Consider the following 20,574-nt stretch of genomic DNA (forward strand, 5'->3'; position numbering starts at 1 on the left):
AGAGGTCCCAAAAATGAAAAAATGCCAGGGTATAGGGAGGTGTAAGGCTTGCAAAAGTCATGCATACTATGCTCAGAAGAGAATTGACATATTTGAACACGTATTTAGGGGCATGAACTGGAAACTAAGGTTAGCTGCATTGAACAGAATCTGACCAAGAATAATATAAAATATTAATTTTTGGTGGCAAATAGATCACAACCATCCTTTGCACTTGCATAGATGACAAAATATGATGCAATGTTGTCAAAACTACATGCATACCTGCTTGTTTCTGCACATTCTTTGTTTATGGATTTTGGCAGGTTCATTAACACAAGGACATCAACAAGAAGCCAGGGTGCTAGGGAGACTCTAATTCAGAAGTTTCATTAAAAAAACTACATTGTTAATGATAATTAAAAACAATCATGTTTTTCAAGATAACAGAATATTAACATTAATATTCTGAGAACATTAGCCTCATTATTAATTGAATTAATAAGGTAAAGTATGTTTGATGAATCTTTTTTTTTACCTTCATGACTTCTTTGTTCACCATTGTCATCATGAAAAGTTGCTTTATGCTTTTTCTAACTTAAGGTAAAACAGACATAAATGTTCGACTTTTTGTTCAGTTCTTAAAAAATGATACAATTTGGTTTCCTGGATTTTATTCTTACATTCTGTGGAACCAAGAAGCTCTGAATACATCAGTTCACATTGCAGGCACACTCAGTCACTCACTCTTGGTCACGCAAAAGAATAAAAACAGTATTTGACGTATTTTCACATCAGTAAGAGTTGTCAGTCATCGGGCTCCTCCAAATTAAATAGGTTCTAGGTGACCGATACAGTTGAACACCAGCAAAACGATACAGATAAATACCAAGTGTTTTTTTTTTTTTCTTATCTATAATTTCTTAAGGATGCCTTACCTCACACCAACCAACAAACCCAACACCCGCCCCGCTCCAGAGCACCTTGCTTAGCACCAGTTTAAAAACAGTTCACAATACGTTGTATTTAGAACGTTTCCTGAGCAATCTATTTCTATTTACACCTACCTACTTTTCTATTGTTAAACATATCCAACATTTGACTTATGCCACGCTGCCACTTGTCTCTGTTTTCACCAGATTGAAATTGTGCACAAGAACCAGGCTCGCATGCTGATGGGACCACCCCAAGCGACTGGCTTCTTCTCCTCCATTCTCCGGAGAACATGTCGAGAGAGCAAAGAGTGAGCGAGCATATGTCTGTACGGGAAGATGCCACCGCTTTCACACTGTGTGTGTAGAGGCTTGCCATGTATGCTGTTAAACTTCACTGTGTCGCCCTAACACCTGTGCTGTCAAAACAGTGTCTTACACCTTGCGGAAACTGCCACATGCCCTTCTCCTGTGGTGGCCAGGCGAAGATGGGCCATGCACTGTGAAACGAGCATGCTTCTGAGCCTACGGTCTCCATCAACATTTGTGTCTACATGAGTTCACTGATTTTGCTTGTGTCTGCAAATAGTATGGACCTGCAACTGTGGCAATAAAAAAATGATAAGCTGTTTTTGTAAGCACAGTTAATGCATTATTGCATGCCATAGTACTTGGCCATGGAGGTGATGTCAGTGTAATACGTTTTTTTCTTAGAGAATGCCTTTTGACATGTGGCTAGAATTCAGTATCTGTAGGTTGTTTTGGATGAATTAAACTGCACATGGAAATGCTTAAATGGAAATTTGTATGCAAGTTACATGTTATATTGGTGTGCAACGTGTTACCTGTACATGTCATGTAGTCACTGTCAGTCCACGCAGTTTACTGTACTGTAAATACACAGACACTTCAAAAGGAGAGTTGTATATTGAGTGCATTAGCCGACTGCTGTGAGCATTGATCTTCTAGGATTCATTGATTTTGTGTGCCTTTTCTGGGATTTCCATATGCACATGGTCATGCAGCAACAGCAAACAGGGACCCGGATAGGCAGCATGTAAAATGGTCATCGACGGACCGGCCGTGAAATTGGAAGAAGGAATCCTGAAAATCAATGGCAAAAATTAGCAAAGGTCGCAAATAATGGGCTTTTTTCACGTCAGCGCACAGCATTGAACTGGCCCTTCACTGCACAGTGTTCAAAATGTCTGGTCCAGTGTTCAAAACTTGCCCATTTACTGCATCTACGCACACAGGAAATACAAATGTCATTTCTGTCTTTACGCTTGTGCGGCTGATTTTGGTGATATTTGCTACGTTCATGCTTAATGATTTGATGCTTAGTTGTGTTTTTGCTGCCAGACTGCTTTACCCCAGATGTTATGTACGTCGGAGCCCTGTGAAATTCTCACATGAAATTGGACCATTGTTCTCCTGTTGCTAATCCTGGAAACCTGGAGAGTTTGAGAAACCTGAACAAGGCTGTGATAAAGAAGCGTTAACTCCACCGTCGTATTTGAGGGACTGGTGAGATTATTCGCCTGACCAAACCACAAATTCAGATATGGTCAAAATCAGTAGGAAACAGATCAATAGAACTAATCTAAAAAAACACACAAAACACTTCCCAGTCTGACTCCCGAAAGGAAATTGAAAAACCTCGACGGCGAGGAAAAAAAAAAAAAAAGAAGAATTAGACAAAGTAGAGGACACTCAACGTGGAATGAACATGGAATAGTTGTTAGCATCGTAGTATAAGAAGGATAGCATTTCTCATTTTCTTGATGTATAGATATATGTGTTTGTAGTACTATGGTAGATTTGGTAAAATCTGAATAAAAATATTAAAAATGGTTGCAAAGCTGCCTGCGACCAGTCTTGGAATTAGCACTGCTAGCATAATGTAACCAATATCAGCACATTTACATTTATTTGACTTCAGGTTCCAGATGTTCTGAATGAAGATGTGAATGTTACAGTCTTTATTGAGGTCTGTGTCATTGGTTTGTATCTGAATCATTTTTTTTATCACACATGCAAATTTGTTTAGCTCCACATATCCAAATAAAATCCAGAGCAAAAAATCCTCTTCAATATAATAAAGACATTTCGTCTTTTGCCAAAGGGGCGAAAATCAGAGCTGAGTGATTATTGAATATGTTACTGCAATCTTGGTGCTAGATCAGTAACATCCAGTTTCTTAGATCCAAAAGTTTAAATAAATAAAATGACAAACTTTGCCAGAGGATGTCATTAAACTTCATAGACACAACCTTACAGCTTAATGTAATGTATGTAATTCCTGTACATATAATTGCTCAGTCTGTGGGTGTGTGTTTCAAGCCCTGGCTCGTTTTGGCTGTGGTACAAAACAACGATGTCCATTTACAGCCACATTGCATTTCCATGGACCTAAGAGTGAACTTATTCATATATACATGCGTGGTTTTCATCATTTTAGTAGATGGCCCTTACATGTCTTAATTGTAAACAGTGTTGCAGTGTTTACGTGCTGTAGTGCAGCATATTGTGCAAAGTCTTGATTAGTCAGGGAATTCTCTGTAATTTGAAGCGATCAAGTGAAGAAGCTTTCACATATTTTTTGCTGTTTTCTCAGCAACGTCCTACTAAATGTGGTCTATATGAAGCATTTCCAACGCTGTAGCGTTCTCACACTACTGATGCTTTCTAATCTTGGTTTCATTGAGTTTTATGTTTACTGGTCATTTTTAACTAGCAATGAATGCCTAACTGCCTATTTTTTCAAATAATCAAAATACGTATTTATTAATAAATATTTTGAGATCCATACATACTGTATACCTATTATGGACTCTTTCTGTCATTGGTCATCCAAAGGTTGTCAATTATAATTATGATGTAATTATAAAGTTGAAAAAGAAGAATTCAAATTCAGTCAGTTCTTCATTTCACTAAATACTATAATTATACTTACTGTTACTCAACACAGAGAGAGGTCGAATTAATGCATGAATTAGTGATGTCTGCAAGTTTCAACATGCCACACTGACACACCGAACAGAATTCCACTAATTCCAAAATGAGAAGTTTGCATTTGAACAACACAGCAACAACAAGGGATAACGTGTATCTCATTTGCTAAATCAGAGTTGTAAAGTGTTCCAGTTGACCACCTGACAGGGTACCAGTTTGAATATTAAGAATATTAAGACATTTAAAGTAAACTGATTAAAAAGGGCAAGCCTAGAAACAAAATGAGGTTAAACACAAAGCACTCTTTCACTTGTCAAAGGCCATTATGTCATGTATTCTTCTTTCTGAGCTTCAGTACCAAGACACTGTGACAAAGCAATGACCTTAAGATGCACTGTACGCAAGGGTGTCAAATAACGCACAGCCTGTCCTTAACACAGTAATGCAGACATGTCAATAAGTAACTTGCACAATTGTAGTCATTTATTTTAACGTTCTAATCTAATCCAGTCCATCTTTTATTTGTAGAACACTTTAAACTACATGGTAAAAAAAAAAAAACACAACAGTTCTCATGTGACATAAAATAGAAATAAAATAAATAAATGACATACAGCGGGTTCCAACATCAGCCGTGGAAGTCAGTGACAGTGACAGTGATTAGTTATGGCTGTTGGCACGTATGAACGCGACGGTGACAGCTTGTGCACATGATAACTGACAGCCATTCTCTTAACCTTTAGACCTCTGCTTGACCTGTGCTTCCCTGGACCCGGGAGGAAGATGCCTCTCTGGTGACGTCTTTTCACTTCATTTACTTCACGGCCCCAAAAAATGGACCTTCTCAGTGTCCGTGGCTGCATCGCTGCCACTGAGGCTTCTTAGATATCTTAATTAGCCGTGATGTTTCCAACACTGTTGCGATTGCGAGCAGTCTTTTGATCAAAAAAAGTCATCACCAGAGGATCCATGAAGGTTGGGGTGATGCCACCTTTCTGCTCATTCACCTCACCATCACTTCCAGGTCAGTGACTCGCTCAGATTTACCTGTCTGTGCCATGTGTCCCTCACAAGCCCATCTTCTGCCATTTCTAAAGCCATGGCGTCTGAATGGGCCTGAATTACTGTTCATATGCTCAGCCTTTTGTTAGGCTGGGGCTTCTCTGGTAACAGATGACAATTATATTTGTCATTCAAAACCAATTTAGAGTAGCATTGATGTTGTAAACAACGGATTTGATTTTGGGGGCATAAAGCGATGCCAGTGGGATTTCCTCGAGGTGCAGCTGAAAAGTCAGCGTGGAGAGTGGCTGCTGGGGAAAAGCGGCCCTGACCGACAGGCAGGAATGGGATCTGGCCAATAGGAACCCGAGCGCTCGCTGGTCGGGCGAGGTTGCCAGATCGGGCGAGAAGGTGTTCTTTCAAAAACGCATTGCTGGAAAACATTAGAAGCACTTAAACAAATTCAACCCAAAATAGTACGACAGCAAAATAATGTTTTTGTACAGATTACACAGCATTGAAAACCAGTCCCTTTAAAGTACATCTGGGGGCCTGGCGGGTAAGGAAGCGGACAGGTAATCAGAAGGTTGCCGGTTCGAGACCCGAACCGCCAAGGTGCCATTGAGCAAAGTACCGTCCCCACTACCCGATTCGGACTGCGCAATTTAGCCCGTAACATGGTGGCTTTAGGACCAAGCATGCACATCGGGTTCCAGGGCCACATTTCGTTGGGTGCACCGTGTGCTGCGCCTGCTGTGTACTCTCTTTGACAAAGCATCGTTTCTCTACGTTGTGATAAAATCACACGCAGGACTTGGGCCCAAACGTCCCGTGGTGATACTACATTCAGTCAAACGCAAAACACATAAAACGTCCGCGGTTGTAGAAGCGCTTAGAACAGGCGGACCTGGCAACAGACTGTTTGGCTGGGAGGCCCCCGGAGAGCGAGACGCCCGCGCGAGCGCCAGCGAGACCTCAAAGCCCCAGTGTGCGTGCGTGTGTGTGTGTGAGAGTGTGTATAGGAGTGTGTGTATAGGAGTGTGTGTGTGTGAGAGTGTGCATTGCTTCCCTTTTTGCACGGGTTTCACCCGGACCCAGCTGAGCGAATGTGGTGCGCGGTCACACGGACACCAGCCGAGTGAATTCCGCTGCGCGTTAGCGGGTGAGTGGCTCTCGTTCCTGGTTATTATTTTAATTGTCTCAGCAGTTAAACCTTTTTTTTTTTTACACGACAATGATTCTTTTTTTTTTATCTCAGTGGTAAAAGTTGCCAGTTTTGCTGCGGTTTATCAGCGCACGCGCGCCTTTTTTGAATGGAGCAATATTACACGCGCCCGTCCAGAAAGTTCATTCATTCATCCATCCATCCATCCATCCATCCATCCATCGATTCATTCATTTACTGCCATTATTCCTGCATCTGTCTCCCTCTGTCCCTCTTACAATAAATTACTGAAGCCATCTTGTCATTTTAGAGCGCCATCGGACTGCACGCTGAAAGAAGAGCTCCAGTTAATTGCCCATCAATTAAGCCCCAGAGCAGTAGCGTTGCAGAATGGACGGATTTTACGACCAACAAGTACCTCACAGTAAATCCCATGTGAGTTGGACATTATAGAGTCATATCAATAACTCACGCCAAGTTGCCATCTTCTAATAAAGTAATTAAAGTTAACATTATCCAAACAGTTATCTTACACAGTTGGAAGAATGAGACTTCTTCTTTTCACAGTTTCTGAAGTTGTTTCGAAGTGAGCTGCAAAAACACAAACCTTTAATTGAGAAAATTGATTTTCTTTCTCTCTCTCTCTCTCACTGTCCCTCTTTCTCTCGCTCTCATCCTCCATTCCACTCCGTCCTCCAGAATCCGCGAGGGAAGACATCCAACGCGAGAGCGGCAAATGACAGAAAACGAAAATTCATTAACTCCGACCTGGCGTTAGACACTGAGGGTAAGGCTCAAGGCTGCAAGAAGTTCATTTCACGGCTTCTTAACATCTCGCCAAATGCAATTTGGCCGCGGCCACCTGCACTCTCCCAGTTAGCCGAACGCTCTCAATTACTGGCCCCGTGCCTCTGAAGGTGCTCTTCAGAGAGCCTCGTTCCGTCCCCACTCCCACGTGGAGACGTCTCGCTAGCCTGCACCTCACAGACGGGGAAAGTTGCGTATCTTAGTTATAATCGAATCTTTTCCCCTCTCTCTCTCTCTCTGTGTGTGTGTGTGTGTGTGTGTGTGTTGTGGTCTTTTTGTTCCAGAGCTGTTTCAGGACCTCCGGCGGCTGCAGGAGACCTGGCTGGCTGAAGGTAGGTGTTCTGCGACGGCCGGCCGGGCTTGTCGGCGCACCCCGAGCCCGACAAGCGCGCTTTGTTCAGAAAGAAAAGAGTTGGAGAAGTGCGGGGCGGGAGCGCGAGGGAGTTGGAACGACGGGAGTGGGTGTCGGTGGTGTCGGGAGCAGGAGGAGGAGGAGGGGTGAAGGTAGGCTGGCTGCTCGGTGGAAGATGAGCCTGAAGGAACATTCCTAATGTGCGGTCCAATTAATGCTTTTGGTGGAAGAGGCACCTCGCGTGTCATGCATACATTAGAGGCAGAGGCGAGTGCCAGTCTCGGAGCTGCAGACTGAGAACGCTCGAGCCGGAGTGTCATCACAAATTACCAGGAGAAATCTCGGCGCGGCGCAGCAGAGCACAGCTCTCTCTCTCTCTCTCTCTCTCTCTCTCTCTCCTGTTCACATTTTGGCAAAGGCGGAACTCCATCACTGCTGTCCACCGGCTCACTTTTTCTCACGCTTTTCCACCTTTTTCCCCCCCCCTCGCCTGCATCAGCGTCTCTCCTGCCGCTCGTCATCAGCATTCGTCTCATTTTATTTCCTTCCTCCGTTCCTTCTTACTTTCTTTCTTTCTTTCTTACCCTTGCACGAAAAGTGTTGGTGGTTGGGCTGGAGTGTCGTTTCCCCGCACGGTTTTTCGCTCTCTGATGGCCAGTCCTGCTGGACGTGATGCTTCAGGATTTAAGTGCGAGCGTCTTCTTCCCACCCTGTTTGCAGCACAGACCTGTAGGTTAGTGAGTATTGATATTTTCATTTTACGGACTGCCTCTCAGTTGTTCTCTGCCGTGCGTGACTCCACTTTATGAAGAATTCGAGTTTTATTCGCTAAAGTACTTTTGCTTTGTTTTTGTTTTTTTTATAACAAAATTTCTGGGAATTGTAATTATTTTTTCTTTTATTAGAAAAAATAATTCTGGTTGCTTTTCAAACTTGAATATGTGTCTTAAGGTTGTAATAATTACATTTAAGTTAAATGATCTGTAAGTTTTACACTTTGTGACGTATTATGTTATCTGATGAAAGTCTGAAGATGCACTGAGAGATCAGTCATGTAGAAGGTATGTAGAAAGTTATTCCAGTCTTGTCCATGGGAAGAATTTTAATTAAGGTTATATCATCTGAATTCGATAGCAAAGTTCCCAATCTTGTGATTCACGTCAGAGTCGTCGAGTAAAATGGGAGAATTTTGAGCTCTGTGATTTTCATTTGAAATGTTACCTTTTCTTAAATGAGTGATGCTTAGTCACAAGCTGCTGGTTTGCTGTTTTTTTCATATTTGCTATAATTATACATCGTATGTTGCCATGTTACGTGTATACGTGTGGCGAACTGTCACGTATCACTAAGTGTGAAGATCTAGGAATGAGGCGAAGTTTGTGCAGCAGCTGTCTTTGGAAGGTGAAGTCCAGGTATATAACCACGCGAGGAGGCGTAAATCCCATGGAGCTACTAATTGAAATGGTGTGAAGGTCTCTGCCCTCCCTGACACGTATCCCTGAAAGACGTATTTCTATCCCTATAGCAGGAAATACCTATAACAGATATGTTAGAGGTTGATGTGTGTTTAAAATGATTAGAAACATTATACTTTTGTATATGTTTAAAATGATATGAAGAAAATTATTCTTAATTCTCTTCCGATGTCACTATTATCATTATAGATTCTCGAATACTTCATTATGTGTGTCGTTTTTTTACATTTGTTTTAAAGAACTGAATAAAATGTATGACTTGCCTTATCTATAGGTGAAAGAGAGGTTCAATATTTGATGACCTTAGACTGACTTCATCCATTCTTTAATACGCTTTAAAAATGCTTGCTGTATTATGTAGGGCTTTAAAATGAAACGTGTGCTAAAATAGATTTTTTTTTGGGAATACTTCACCATCCGGGCGCCAGTTTGTATTACAGAGGATGTACCGGAGGGCTTCTGAAAGAATAAGATGTCTTCTTTTAAATATTTTATCGTCTCGGTCAGGGGAGAGGAAAAAAAAAAAAAAAAACGGGTCATGATGTAGAAGTTACAGTTATATCTACAGTCCGCCGTCACACATCAGCCATACTGTAGATCTAATAAATGACTTCCTGTCCATTAAGATAAAAAGGAACATCCACAGTCCGGCACCTATGCGGAAGATTTATTGGATCAGGTAATTGGAAATAGGGGAGAATTATGGGAGCGGGAGCGTATTTCCGACACGGCGTACTGTAAGGGGTTGATGGGTGTCTCTTCTGACAGGTGTGTCCGCACTGGTCCATTATTGTTGGCGAAATGCAAAAATAAGTATAAAATGTGTAAAGTAAATGAACAGTGGTCAGGGGGGGGTGTGTGTGTGTGAATTTGGATTTGGTGGGGAAATGTGTTTTAAATTTCCTTCTGTCGGACCCATCCAAATCCCCCCTGCTGTGTCATGCGTTCCTTCCGTCCACATCCTGGTAGGCGGAGGGGTTCTGAAGTCTCGCTCGGATGCTTTAGAACTCGACACCTTCGACAGGAAGCGATAGGAGAGGCTCCGGCTCGGCCCTGCCTCACCCCCGCCACGCTGATTCAGAAACCCCAGCGCAGGCTTGGCCCGCGCCCGGGTCTCTGCTGCTCTACTCGCTCTTCCGCACTTGTTTTTTTTTTTGTGAATGGTGGCCGAGTTCCAGTTCTCGCCGTGTCCTCAGGAATTGTGCCGAGGATCAGCTGTCCCATTCACATGTTGACTCATACCTCTCACCGCAGCGCGCAGGAGCACCAGGCTCGCTTCTCCTCCTCATAATCCCCTCATCCTTTCATTTCAGCTCCTCACACACGCTCACCTCACTTACGCCGACACAAACCGCACTTTTTCAAATGAACCAGACTGCAGCTGCCATTAAATATCAGTATTTGGACGAAATAGGCTATGCACTTAAATAAAATCAAAATTCGACTTTAATGTGGAATTGAACAACGTAAGTGGGCCTAATGCTGAATTTGTAACATTTTTCAAGCGATTCACAGTACAGAACTTCGGTACTTTTGTCCCATCGTTGTTTTGCTCGAGTTCTTTTGATTTCCTCATTCCCCTCGACAGACCCGAGAGCCTCCTGAGAGAGCAGACAGAGATATTTTCTGCCTTGTTAAAAACAGACAGAACAATGCGTGTGTGCATGCATGTGTCTCAACATGTGATTGTTTTCCGTGAAAATGGGAATCTGACGTGCTAATAGTGTTGTGCGCCTGAAAAGCCCATCTTGGCTTTTTTTGCAACCAATTTGCCGGCTTGAACTTGGGGACATAACAGCTCCGTCTGCGTGTAAATACGTGTGACATAAACACCCTCGCGGCTAATTGAGCCTTGCGTGGAGGCTCCATCACCTTAACGGTGCGCGCAGGATGGCGTTCGCTCTTCGCCAGAAGCGGCAGGTACGAGTCGAGGGCTCAGATGCTCAGTCACCGTCAGACCGGGTTTTAGGAATTTGCGCTGATCAGATTGAGGGTGCTCCAGCTTATGAAGTCACTTCTCTCGAATAAAGAATCCATTGTTTTATACACCAGATGTAATCGTGCTTTTCTGCGTCAGGTACGTTATCCAGTGTTACTGGGTTTGTAAGAATGATTAGGATCATTTTGATTTATTCCCTCTCTCTCTCTCTCTCTCTCTCTCTCTCGCCGTCTTTGTCTCTGACCTTCAGCTCAAGTTCCAGACAATGATGAGCAGTTTGTTCCGGACTTCCAGAGTGAGAACTGTAAGTACCCTGGCGTCGTCCAACCTCCTTTTGTCGCCTTCTGTCCATTTCCTTTTCCTTTTTTCCTCGATCACTTACGACCGAATCATTATCAGAAGTGCCAAGAAAGTTATATACAGAAGTAAGAATTTATTTTTCCCATATATCTCCCATCATTTTTTTAAAGGAAAGCGGGAAGTTTGGGCAGGCGTTCCGCACCGGATTTGCTCGACCGGAGAATGCAGGACAGTACGGTGTTTTTCCTTTAAATGGGCATAGGAAGTACACTTGGCACGCCGGCGGTCAGTGCGGAGGCGGTGCCAGCGTCGGAAGTGGCATGGACTGCGAGTGGCCCGGCGGGGTGTGATGAGAGCTTATGTTTTAAACATGAGCCAAGAGGGAGCACGTTCCACGGCCGATCAAAGCGCAGGGCGCTCTGTCCCTGTCTCCGGAAGCTTCTCCTGCCTCGTCCCTGCCCATATACGTCTGTCTTTAATCTCCAGCGGCCTGTACCAGTCCTGTCCTGTCAGATGACATTTGAATATCCGTATAAATAGATCGGGTTTTGTTTTAGGAGTATTTTGTGAAGACGGAACGTGACTTTTCCTTTTTCGTGACTGTGAAAGAGAAACACAGCAGACGATCCAACAGCGTTGGATGGACTTCAAAACGCATGCTTATCTTTCTCAGACTCGGCCTCCAGCTCTGCTCTCAGCACCGGCGCACCAGTGTCCTCGGTGGCCTGGACGGCCTGGACGGCCCGGCCTGGGAACGTTCTCTAGGGTTTAAAAAAAGGTGACATGGACTCAGACCGCTGAACCTGCACCTGTCCGGCCCGCAGGCCTGGCATCCAGTTTGGTGCGTTTTTTGGGCCGGCGCGAGAGCCCTCGTTGGCGTGTGGGCGCAGGTTGGGCTGGCAGAAGCAGATGGCGGGAGGGCAGGGGCACTGTGGTTGGGCTTCAGAACCGGCAGCTCAGGCCACCGTAGTTCCATATGGAGGCGGACTGTTGACGGGGGAGGGGCAGCCCGCTAATGCCAGTTACCATCAGCCCAACCAAATCGGCATTTATTATTAGACCGCTAACGACGGCGAACGACTTGAACGAAAAGCTCATAAAAGCCTGTGATGGTGGAAAGAGTGCGGTGAAACCGGGTCGGAATTCGGTGCCAAGCGCGTTACCTGAGACTTGCGGGGTGCTGAGAGGCGGAGGTGCGAAAGACAAAGGCGTGACTGTGCGCAACGACGGCACAGCTAACATTATTTTGCAGCATTAGCAACTACCCGAGTGCGGTCGGAGGGGGAAATGCTCCCGAGCAATCATGGCATCTGTCCTTTCCAAGCTTAATGAGACAAAAAAAGCCTATATTATCTTCTAAATATGCAGATTTCTATTCATTATTATTTATTCATATATATGTAAAAAAAAAAAATAAATTCATATTTGCAAAGGGCACTCACTCACCAAACATTTCTGTTTTAAAATATGTGATTTATAATTGTGAATTAATCTAATTTTTATTTTTGTACCTCCTTTTTTTTTTTTTAAAGAGCAACATACGCTCTTTAATTTCTTCTGACATCCAGTATCCTCAGACCTGCACTGCCTGGCTTTGCCGCTTCGGTTCTTGTTACCGGCCTGTGGTGCCGGTGCAGATGGGCCGGTCGAGGCGTCGCGTGCTCAGATGTGTAGTTAAGGACGGTCTGCGTAGCGAAGCAGACGGATAAATGTTTCCCAGGGGCCCCAGCGCCGATCAGGATCAGCCGGAGGCCCGGCGTGCCGAGAGCCCACGTGAGAGCCGCGTTTGTTCTCAGCTCACCTCAGACGCATTCAGGGCGCGTCGGCTCAAGGGCAATCGAATTAGCCGCAGTCACGGCCCAATACGACGGGACTTTAATCAGGAATAATTTGGCACTTAACAGTATTTCGCATTCGGTGGGAATGGCATGAGCAGGTACCACCGTGATCGATGGCTTTTCTTGTTGTCTGGACAGTATTGGCAAACGTCTGAAAGCGGAGAGGCGCTCGGCGGTGCCAGGAGATCATCGCATTTCAGGAAGAGGCTCCCATTATGCAATAGCGATACAAATGAGATTTGGAGAGAGTAGGAACAATGGGAGCTGCAGGTTCTCATCACCCAGGGCCCTGGTCCAAAGTCAGCTGGACAGGACTCACCACTGGCGTCTGATGTGATTCAATTTGTTACATTTTATATTTAATTTTTTTATTTATTTTACATTTCTCTCAATGCAGTGGCATTCCACAGTCTGCAGCTGAAGATTAAGAAGGAGCCGCACAGTCCCTGCACAGAGTTGGGCACTGCCTGCAGTCAGGAGCGGCCTTACAAGCTCCACTATGGGGAGAAGTGCCTGTACAACATCAGGTTGGTGCCGGTCAAACACAAGCAAAAAAAAAAAAAAAAAACGGGCGGGGCTTTGGGCAGATTTACAGATTTCTGTTACATTATGATGTCGCACTGTAATGTTTTCTCACAATTTCATGCATGTCATAGAACGGTGATGCTGGATCACATGCTGGGCCTTGTTCACTGAGGTGCTTGGCATCACACCGCGATCTTGTTCAGAGGTGGAAATCGCACCTCCTCCATTATTTGCAAGATCAGTTATGTTCAGCTGAATAAACGCAGAATAATGGCCTGATTTCTGCAGTCACATGTCAGTGGATAATCACGCATTTTCAAAAAAAGACAAAATAGCAGGTGCACCTGTAAATGCACTAAATGACTCGCACCTGAAAAAAAAAAAAAGACATAAGAACCCAAATTACCTGACAAAATGCAATAAATGGCTTTCTCCCCCCTCCGAAAGCACTAAAAAGCACACATGCCGAATGTGGTTGCCAAGTTACGGTCTATCTGCTATTGATTTGGCGTGAGATTTATGGCATTTGGTTTCCCGGTGTTTACTTGCGCAAGTCGAACAGCACTTGAACGAGGCCACCGCTTTCCATAATAGTGATGACACCTTGTTGAAAGTTGCGCCTGGAAGTCATCAGGACCCTCCCGATCAAAAGGCGGCATGTTTTTAAAGGCCCATTTATGAGCGTATTGAACTTCAATAGACAATTTATTTCGGTTAATGCTGAAGGTTACGTGAAAAGGGTACAGCCTGACAGTTAGTTTTTATTAATTTTTTATTTTTTTAAACAAGCTTTCATAGGCGGGCCCTGAGAGGACAGCAGGAGTGCATTTTCTTGAATTCTTTTCTTCAGGATTTTTATTCAGACAATCGTCTCGTCTAATCAGCGCTCTTCCTCTCAAACTCTGTTTTTATCCAAGGTGTTAAAGACTGAGCTATATGTTGTGTTAATTACCAGGTATCGACTATGAAACAACGCAACAATTTGTGCATAAATCATGGTTATTGGATTAACAAAGGCAATTAATTCAGGAGGTAAACATAGCTCTTAGGGCACACCTTAAATCTATTTTTTTTTATATTATACATTCTCAGCCCTGTAAATCATGCCCTGTAAGGCATTATTCTTGTTATGATGGAGCTGTTCTGAATTTCAAAAAATGGTTGAATTTAAACCTATATTTTCTAATAAAGTAAAATTTGTGTGTGCGTGTATGTATGTCTAATGAATATATTCTTATAATAAACAATTCAGTTAAAGTTGTCATATTTTTCCCATGTATTTTATTAATTCATTTTATTCAATTCATTTTTTTTTATTAAAATAGATTTTTATCGTATAGATTTTTATGTTTTAGATATACAATAATTTTTTTGTAGCATATAAAAAAGTTGTTGTTCTTTCCATGTCATTCAATGTCTCAGAATGAAAAACAGTGAGACTACAGAATGTACATTTTAATATGTCTACTTAGAGGGCAAAGAACAAAATGCATTTAGATGATACAAGTGAGGTGTAGGGAAAAAAAAATTAAAGGGGGCGGTGAAGCAGTGAGAAGCCTGAGGATCTGTCGCGGCTGTCTCTGGCCTGACCGGGTTTTACCTCCGGGGCCCTCGTGCCTGTGGGCTCATCTTGCTGTCGCACTCTCTCTCATTTCACAGTGCCTACAAGCAGAAGCATCTCGCAGGAATGAAGCCCTCCAGCCCAACAACGCCCCCCTGCAGCACCCCTGTGTCCCCACTGCATCATGTGTCCCCCTCAGCCGCGCCGCCCACGCCCAAACCTGACAGAACGTACCCCCACCTCCTCCCTGCACCGTCCATCCCTGACGGCGCCTACGCCATGGACCACAGGTCACTATCACACATGCTTCTACACATGTGAGCAAATACCGAACCGATTTACATATCTAATATACTCTACAAATCTGTATGATCTGCATGAATGCTGCCAGTACCTCAGGACAGGGGTCTTGATTGCATCGTAACAGAACAATAAGATGCCAGCGACGTTTCTCCATGCAGGTTTCGGCGCCAGTTGTCGGAGCCCTGCCATTCCTTTCCCTCGCCCCAGCCCGTGCCGCGAGACGGCCGGCCCATCTACCACAGGCAGCTGTCCGAGCCCAGCCTCCCGTTCCCCCCGCAGGGCTTCAAGCAGGAGTACCCCGACCCGCTCTTCGAGCATCCGGCCATGGCGGGCACCCCGCTGGCGCAGATGTACCACCCCTCCATGATGATCAAGCAGGAGCCGCGGGATTTCACCTACGACTCAGGTACCACGGAACGTTCCGGTCCTGCGTGGAGACGCGCGGAGCGAGGTGACATGTGAATGAAAACCCCTGTTTTGAGTGAGCGGGAAATCCAGATGGCGGCTGGCGGAGGGCTGCAGCTCTCGCTGATAGAATTAAAGTATTATCAGTGGGACCGGGGTCTGGTGCTCGGTGTGGCTCTTCATTTCCTGTAAGCCTGGCTTTGTTTGGTCACCCCTTTCGGAGAACCGGGCCCCTAATCGCTCCCCTGGGGCCCCTGGGCCGGCCGCCCGGCCCAGCCGAGCTTAACCCGGCCCGGCCCTGCCCCCCCTCCGGGCATGAATGAAGCGCGCGCTCGGCCGGCGAGTCCATTCATAAAAAGGGAGAGCGGCGCGGAGCGGAGCGGGCCGCCAGGCTCCGCAGCTGCTTCCTGCCGGCGGGGGTTTAATAAACACGGGGCCGGCCGGAGAAACGCGAGAGCCCTTCACGCTGCGAGAGCCACTTCCCTCGCTCCTCTTTTTTTTTTTTGGGGGGGGGTTTTCATTTCCTCCTCTATTGTTTTTTTTTAATTCTCGTATCTTCATACGTCCAACTGACTTGTGGTGTTGTCGGTCCTGCAGAACACGCCCCTTGACCCCGGCGCTCGGATGCTGATTGACTGACTAATGCAATCATTAGCATCATCGCCGCAGCATCCCCGCCCGTGCTAATTCCCGTCCAGAGTCGCCCTACATCAGATTATGGGCGGGGACCGGTGACATGCTTTGCATCTCCGATCGGCCATTCGGGTGAATTTATTAGCACTCGTACGGAGGCTTGTTTTGCCGGCCTGCGCTCTCTGGGGAGGATGGGGCAGGCAGCGGCTAATTAAATTAGCCGCAATTTTCCCGACAAGCCCATTACTGTGATGGAGCTCAGGAAAAAAAAAAATGTTTATGGGCCCTCGGCAGAGCAGAAGGTTGGCCGTTTTTATCGGCCCTTTCACTTAGCAACTGCTGCCGGGCTCCTTATTCAATCGGCCCACCTGAACGGAGCGATAACCGAAACTGCTTCACGCTTGCCGCTTATCATTCACAAATCTGTATGGAAATACCATAGTCGCAAAGTTTTAACCTCCTTTTGTTGTGCCCAGCTGAAGTGCCTAGCTGCCATTCTGTCTACTTGAGGCAAGAGGGCTATCTGGCTCATTCCAGCAGGGCAGAAGGTACCTGCACCGGCGCGCCCAACGCTGTACGGAGACTTACCCCACTTTGATATTTCAGCACAGACGGGATTTAACGTTTCTTTTAACGTGTGTTTGTGCAGGCTGCATGTTTGATAAAGTCGCACAGCACTTCTACGACGATACCTGCGTGGTACCTGAGAAGCTGGAAGGTGAGGCCTCCTAACTTCTGAGAAATAAGTCAGTACAATTACTGTAATAATAGAATGTGTTTTTATGAATGCTACATGGTTTGAGTTTGCGTTTGTGTACGCCACGCCCTGCCACAGGTGACATTAAGCAGGAGTCGGGTCTGTACCGCGAGGGACCCACCTACCAGCGCCGCGGCTCCCTCCAGCTCTGGCAGTTCCTGGTGGCCCTGCTGGACGACCCGGCCAACTCTCACTTCATCGCCTGGACGGGCCGGGGCATGGAGTTCAAGCTGATCGAGCCGGAGGAGGTACGGCACCGGGGCACGACGGGGGTGAAAACGCGTTGCGGAAACGTTCTGGCTTTAACCAGACTGGGTGTCCGTCCCGGAGAACATTTCAAGATGTCTCCAAGCCCCCCGTCCCTCCCCCGGGGAAAAGGCCCTTTGAAGGAGGGGAACAGTGACGCGTTTGTGCCGCTGCGGGCGCGCTGCCTGGCGACGGGCCACGGGGCAGCTGCCGAGAACAGGGGGGTCTTTCATGCCACCAGGTGACCCGGCGAGAGCCGAACCCCGGGCGGCCAGGGGCTGTAAATTCAGCCGCCACGGTGCCGGCAGGTGTGAAAAGAGGAGAAAATGAAATGAACGAGGAGAGGAGGCGTTTAGTGTTAACAGAAAGCGGGACAGACGGAGTGCGTGGCGGAGGAGGATGTCGCGAGGGGGTCTCGCAGACGAGCGGCGCAACATCTGCCGCGCTGACGAGGGTGTTGCTGGAGAGCGCACCTTTCTGGAAATCGCCGTCTGTCCCCAAACGTCACTGCTTCTACGCCGCTTTTACATCACGCCGCGGCCAATCCGGGGGCAAGACAACCATCCACTGGCGTTCATTAAACACATTTTAAAGTATAACATTGTGATGGTGGTTTGTGTAACATGATGCCGCCGGTAATATGTGAAATTGCTCCGTATGATTTGTGTATTTTATCTTTTAAAAGGTGGCGCGTCGCTGGGGCATCCAGAAAAACCGCCCAGCAATGAATTATGACAAACTCAGCCGATCGCTGCGCTACTACTATGAAAAAGGGATCATGCAGAAGGTATGAAGACATGTACAATACTGCATTCACCATGGTAACGATGGTAAAGGGTGTAGCTATTCATAAAATACAACTGACTGCAACTGAGAGGCATACATGTATTTCTACAACTCTGTAGAAAAGCTACAGTCAGTCATTTTTTATTATAATTTATCATATGAAAAGGTCAAACAAAAACAGATATAAATTACTTATTTTAATCAAATTTTATTTCAAAACGTTTTCTATGATAGTTGGAATCATGATTGTAATTAGTTGAAAAATAAGTGGGGAAAGATTTTGCTGTGGTCTTTTTATATTATTGTCATTTAAATAGCACCTCAACTGAGATTAAGTCAAAGTGATTGTCATTGTGAAACACTGCAGCACAGCACATGGTGACACAACAAAATGCGTCCCCTGCTTTTAACCATCACCCTTGGTGAGCAGTGGGCAGCCATGACAGGGGCCATTTGCCTCTGATCATTTTTAACTCTGTGTTTTTTTTTTTTTGTTTTTTTTTATATATATATATTTTGTGATCGCATTGTGAATGTGTGCAGTGTAAATGTTGTTGTAGTCGGTTCCACTGTGCTGACTGCTGTGCTTTGCACGTTTCCCGGATGTGAAGGTGGCAGGTGAGAGATACGTCTACAAGTTCGTGTGCGACCCCGAGGCGCTTTTTTCCATGGCGTTTCCCGACAACCAGCGGCCCGTGCTGAAGACCGACATGGAGCGTCAGGTGAACGAGGAGGACACGGTCCCGCTGTCGCACTTCGACGAGAGCATGGCCTACGCGCAGGAGGGTCCCTACTGCAACCCCCACCCCTACAGCGAGGGCTACGTCTACTGACGCCGCGCCCTCCCGGCACACGTCTTCTTTTCCTGCTGCGGCGATGGTGGAAAGACTTGACTTTTTTTTTTTTTTTTTTTTTTTTTTTTTTTTTTTTTTGTAATCACTGGTTCATCCCACAACTTTGCCACACCCACCAGGACAAAGTGAGCACTTTATGGACCGTGACCGGGAGTGTGTACTGGCGTAGCTAGATGTTGGTTTGGTGTTTATATTACTAAAAGGGACTGGGGGTCCAGGGGTGGGAGGGGGTTGTTGCAGCATGCCACATACTCACAGGAACTGAGACTTTTGGGGATTCTCATGGAGCCTTCTAGACACGTGGGACTGTGGAGCATTTTGAACTGAATAAATATGAATCTCCTTGAGAAGCGATTCTTGATTGTTTAGGATCCGTTCCTTTTAACATATTATTTTCATTTGTCTGGTGTTGTAATTTAATTTATTAAGGTATTTTTGCCACATAGTTGTGTGGAATTAGATGCCTTGGAACCACGCTCTTGATGAAGTGAAATAAATTCTGATTTAAAATGGTGCAGGAAAACGTTTTATAAAAAAAAAAAATGGTGAACAACTGAGCCATACAGTTGCTATCAGGTACAGAAACACCAGTATTGAGAATCCGCCATTGTACATATTTCCGATACTGCTCAGAAATATAAAGTATACACAGAGTTGTGCATCGGCAGTAGATTTTTTTGCACATGCCATCGAAGTTTCACGGCCTCATTAATTCACCCCTTTCTCATCTCAAGTTGTTCATCTCAGCTTTAAAACCTCAAACCAATTCCTATATTTTAGATCAACCATTGAGAAAATAAATATAAGTCTAAACAGATCAGTTTCCCACAAAGACTTTTATTAATAACTCATCAAACTCGCCTGTCTGTTTGCTAGATTGTCTGTCTGTTTTGTGCTATTTGCTAAGTTAGAAAAGGAGATAGTTAAAAAAAAAAAAACATATTTTAATTAAAAAAGGGTGAATATTTAGATTTCTGATGTTTTCTCTGTAAAATATGTACATTTATATAAATACACTTCTAAATACCCTGCTTCTGAATTTACATGTCATTTTATAGTCGTTCAGAATCCAGTGGCTACTCCCTGCGTTCCTCTTGCCTTTCCAAGGGGCGAAGATCTGATGATCGTGCTGTGTGCCGAATGCACATGCTATTTTATGTAATAAAATAGCATTGTAATACAAATGATGATTGCTCATTTCTGCCTAATTTGATTCCACGTTGAGTTCATTCATGCCCAATTTGTTGCCCTGCCTAAAGGTTGAATATTCAATTACGGTCTATAAACTGGCTTCTATGGCAGTGAAATATTATGTGGATTTTATTTATTTATTTCCCACTGATGGACTGAAAAGATGGGCCAGCCCACTTTCCATCGATGTGGAGACAATTAGCCGATTAATTTTTTATTTTTTTTTCAACCAGAAATGTTTTCTATTGCAAAAAAAAAGTTCCTTTTGCCTTTCTTCCTGTAACTAAAACAGAAGCAAAAAATCAAGGTTGCATGGTCTAATTATTTTCTCAAGAGACAGAAGGATGACGAAAAGATGTGTGAGGTGTGACATCAGTGCCATTTTTACATTTTTTTTAGCTGGGTGATATTCTCAGGTTCTGTACTTACAGTAAATGGAAGCTTATTTTGCCGATCGACAGCAGCATCGTCTGTTCAGATGAACTTCACGCCCGCTGACAGGACTCAAATGCGGTGGTTTATTCAAACCAGCACGATTAAAATCGATGCAAAAAGAAAGCCATACGGGC

General features: G+C 44.9%; 2 protein-coding genes across 12 annotated transcripts in view; both read left to right on the forward strand.

Annotated features, from left to right (window-relative positions):
- Positions 1 to 4,796, forward strand: part of dgkb (diacylglycerol kinase, beta) — a 46,308-nt gene extending 41,512 nt beyond the window's left edge. For 2 of the 3 annotated variants that reach the window (XM_028978974.1, XM_028978972.1), the window contains exons 25-26: positions 1,119 to 1,222; positions 4,610 to 4,796. In XM_028978974.1, coding sequence (XP_028834807.1) covers positions 1,119 to 1,222; positions 4,610 to 4,664 — 159 coding nt within the window. In that variant the 3' untranslated portion in view covers positions 4,665 to 4,796. Of the gene's footprint in view, positions 1 to 1,118; positions 2,536 to 4,609 lie in introns of those variants that run through there. The other variant, XM_028978975.1, reaches the window with a different exon arrangement.
- A 6-nt stretch (positions 4,797 to 4,802) lies between these two features.
- etv1 (ETS variant transcription factor 1) lies at positions 4,803 to 18,846 on the forward strand. Of its 9 annotated transcripts, none has more exons than XM_028978977.1 (13): positions 4,803 to 4,890; positions 6,344 to 6,468; positions 6,733 to 6,820; positions 7,125 to 7,172; positions 10,857 to 10,910; positions 13,142 to 13,271; positions 14,929 to 15,147; positions 15,292 to 15,539; positions 16,648 to 16,719; positions 16,821 to 16,889; positions 17,007 to 17,176; positions 17,860 to 17,961; positions 18,572 to 18,846. In XM_028978977.1, exons 2-13 carry the CDS (start codon positions 6,424 to 6,426, stop codon positions 18,791 to 18,793), a joined length of 1,467 nt encoding a protein of 488 aa, XP_028834810.1. In that variant the 5' UTR covers positions 4,803 to 4,890; positions 6,344 to 6,423; the 3' UTR covers positions 18,794 to 18,846. The 9 variants fall into 9 exon arrangements, with proteins under 9 accessions (XP_028834810.1, XP_028834809.1, XP_028834811.1 ...); XM_028978976.1 differs by lacking the exon at positions 4,803 to 4,890 and adding an exon at positions 5,826 to 6,030; XM_028978978.1 differs by lacking the exon at positions 4,803 to 4,890 and adding an exon at positions 5,829 to 6,030 and having other exon boundaries at positions 14,929 to 15,120.
- The last annotated feature ends 1,728 nt before the right edge of the window (positions 18,847 to 20,574 follow it).

The sequence above is a fragment of the Denticeps clupeoides genome, chromosome 5 (assembly GCF_900700375.1).
Source record: "Denticeps clupeoides chromosome 5, fDenClu1.1, whole genome shotgun sequence".
NCBI classification, from domain to species: domain Eukaryota; kingdom Metazoa; phylum Chordata; class Actinopteri; order Clupeiformes; family Denticipitidae; genus Denticeps; species Denticeps clupeoides.

Bases quoted from the DNA above. Each gene is read 5' to 3' on its own strand.
- etv1 (XM_028978977.1), top strand. From the start codon at position 6,424: ATGGACGGATTTTACGACCAACAAGTACCTCACAGTAAATCCCAT. The intron at 10,911-13,141 runs GTAAGTACCCTG...CTCTCAATGCAG, and splicing joins GGACTTCCAGAGTGAGAACT to TGGCATTCCACAGTCTGCAG. The intron at 13,272-14,928 runs GTTGGTGCCGGT...CTCATTTCACAG, and splicing joins AAGTGCCTGTACAACATCAG to TGCCTACAAGCAGAAGCATC.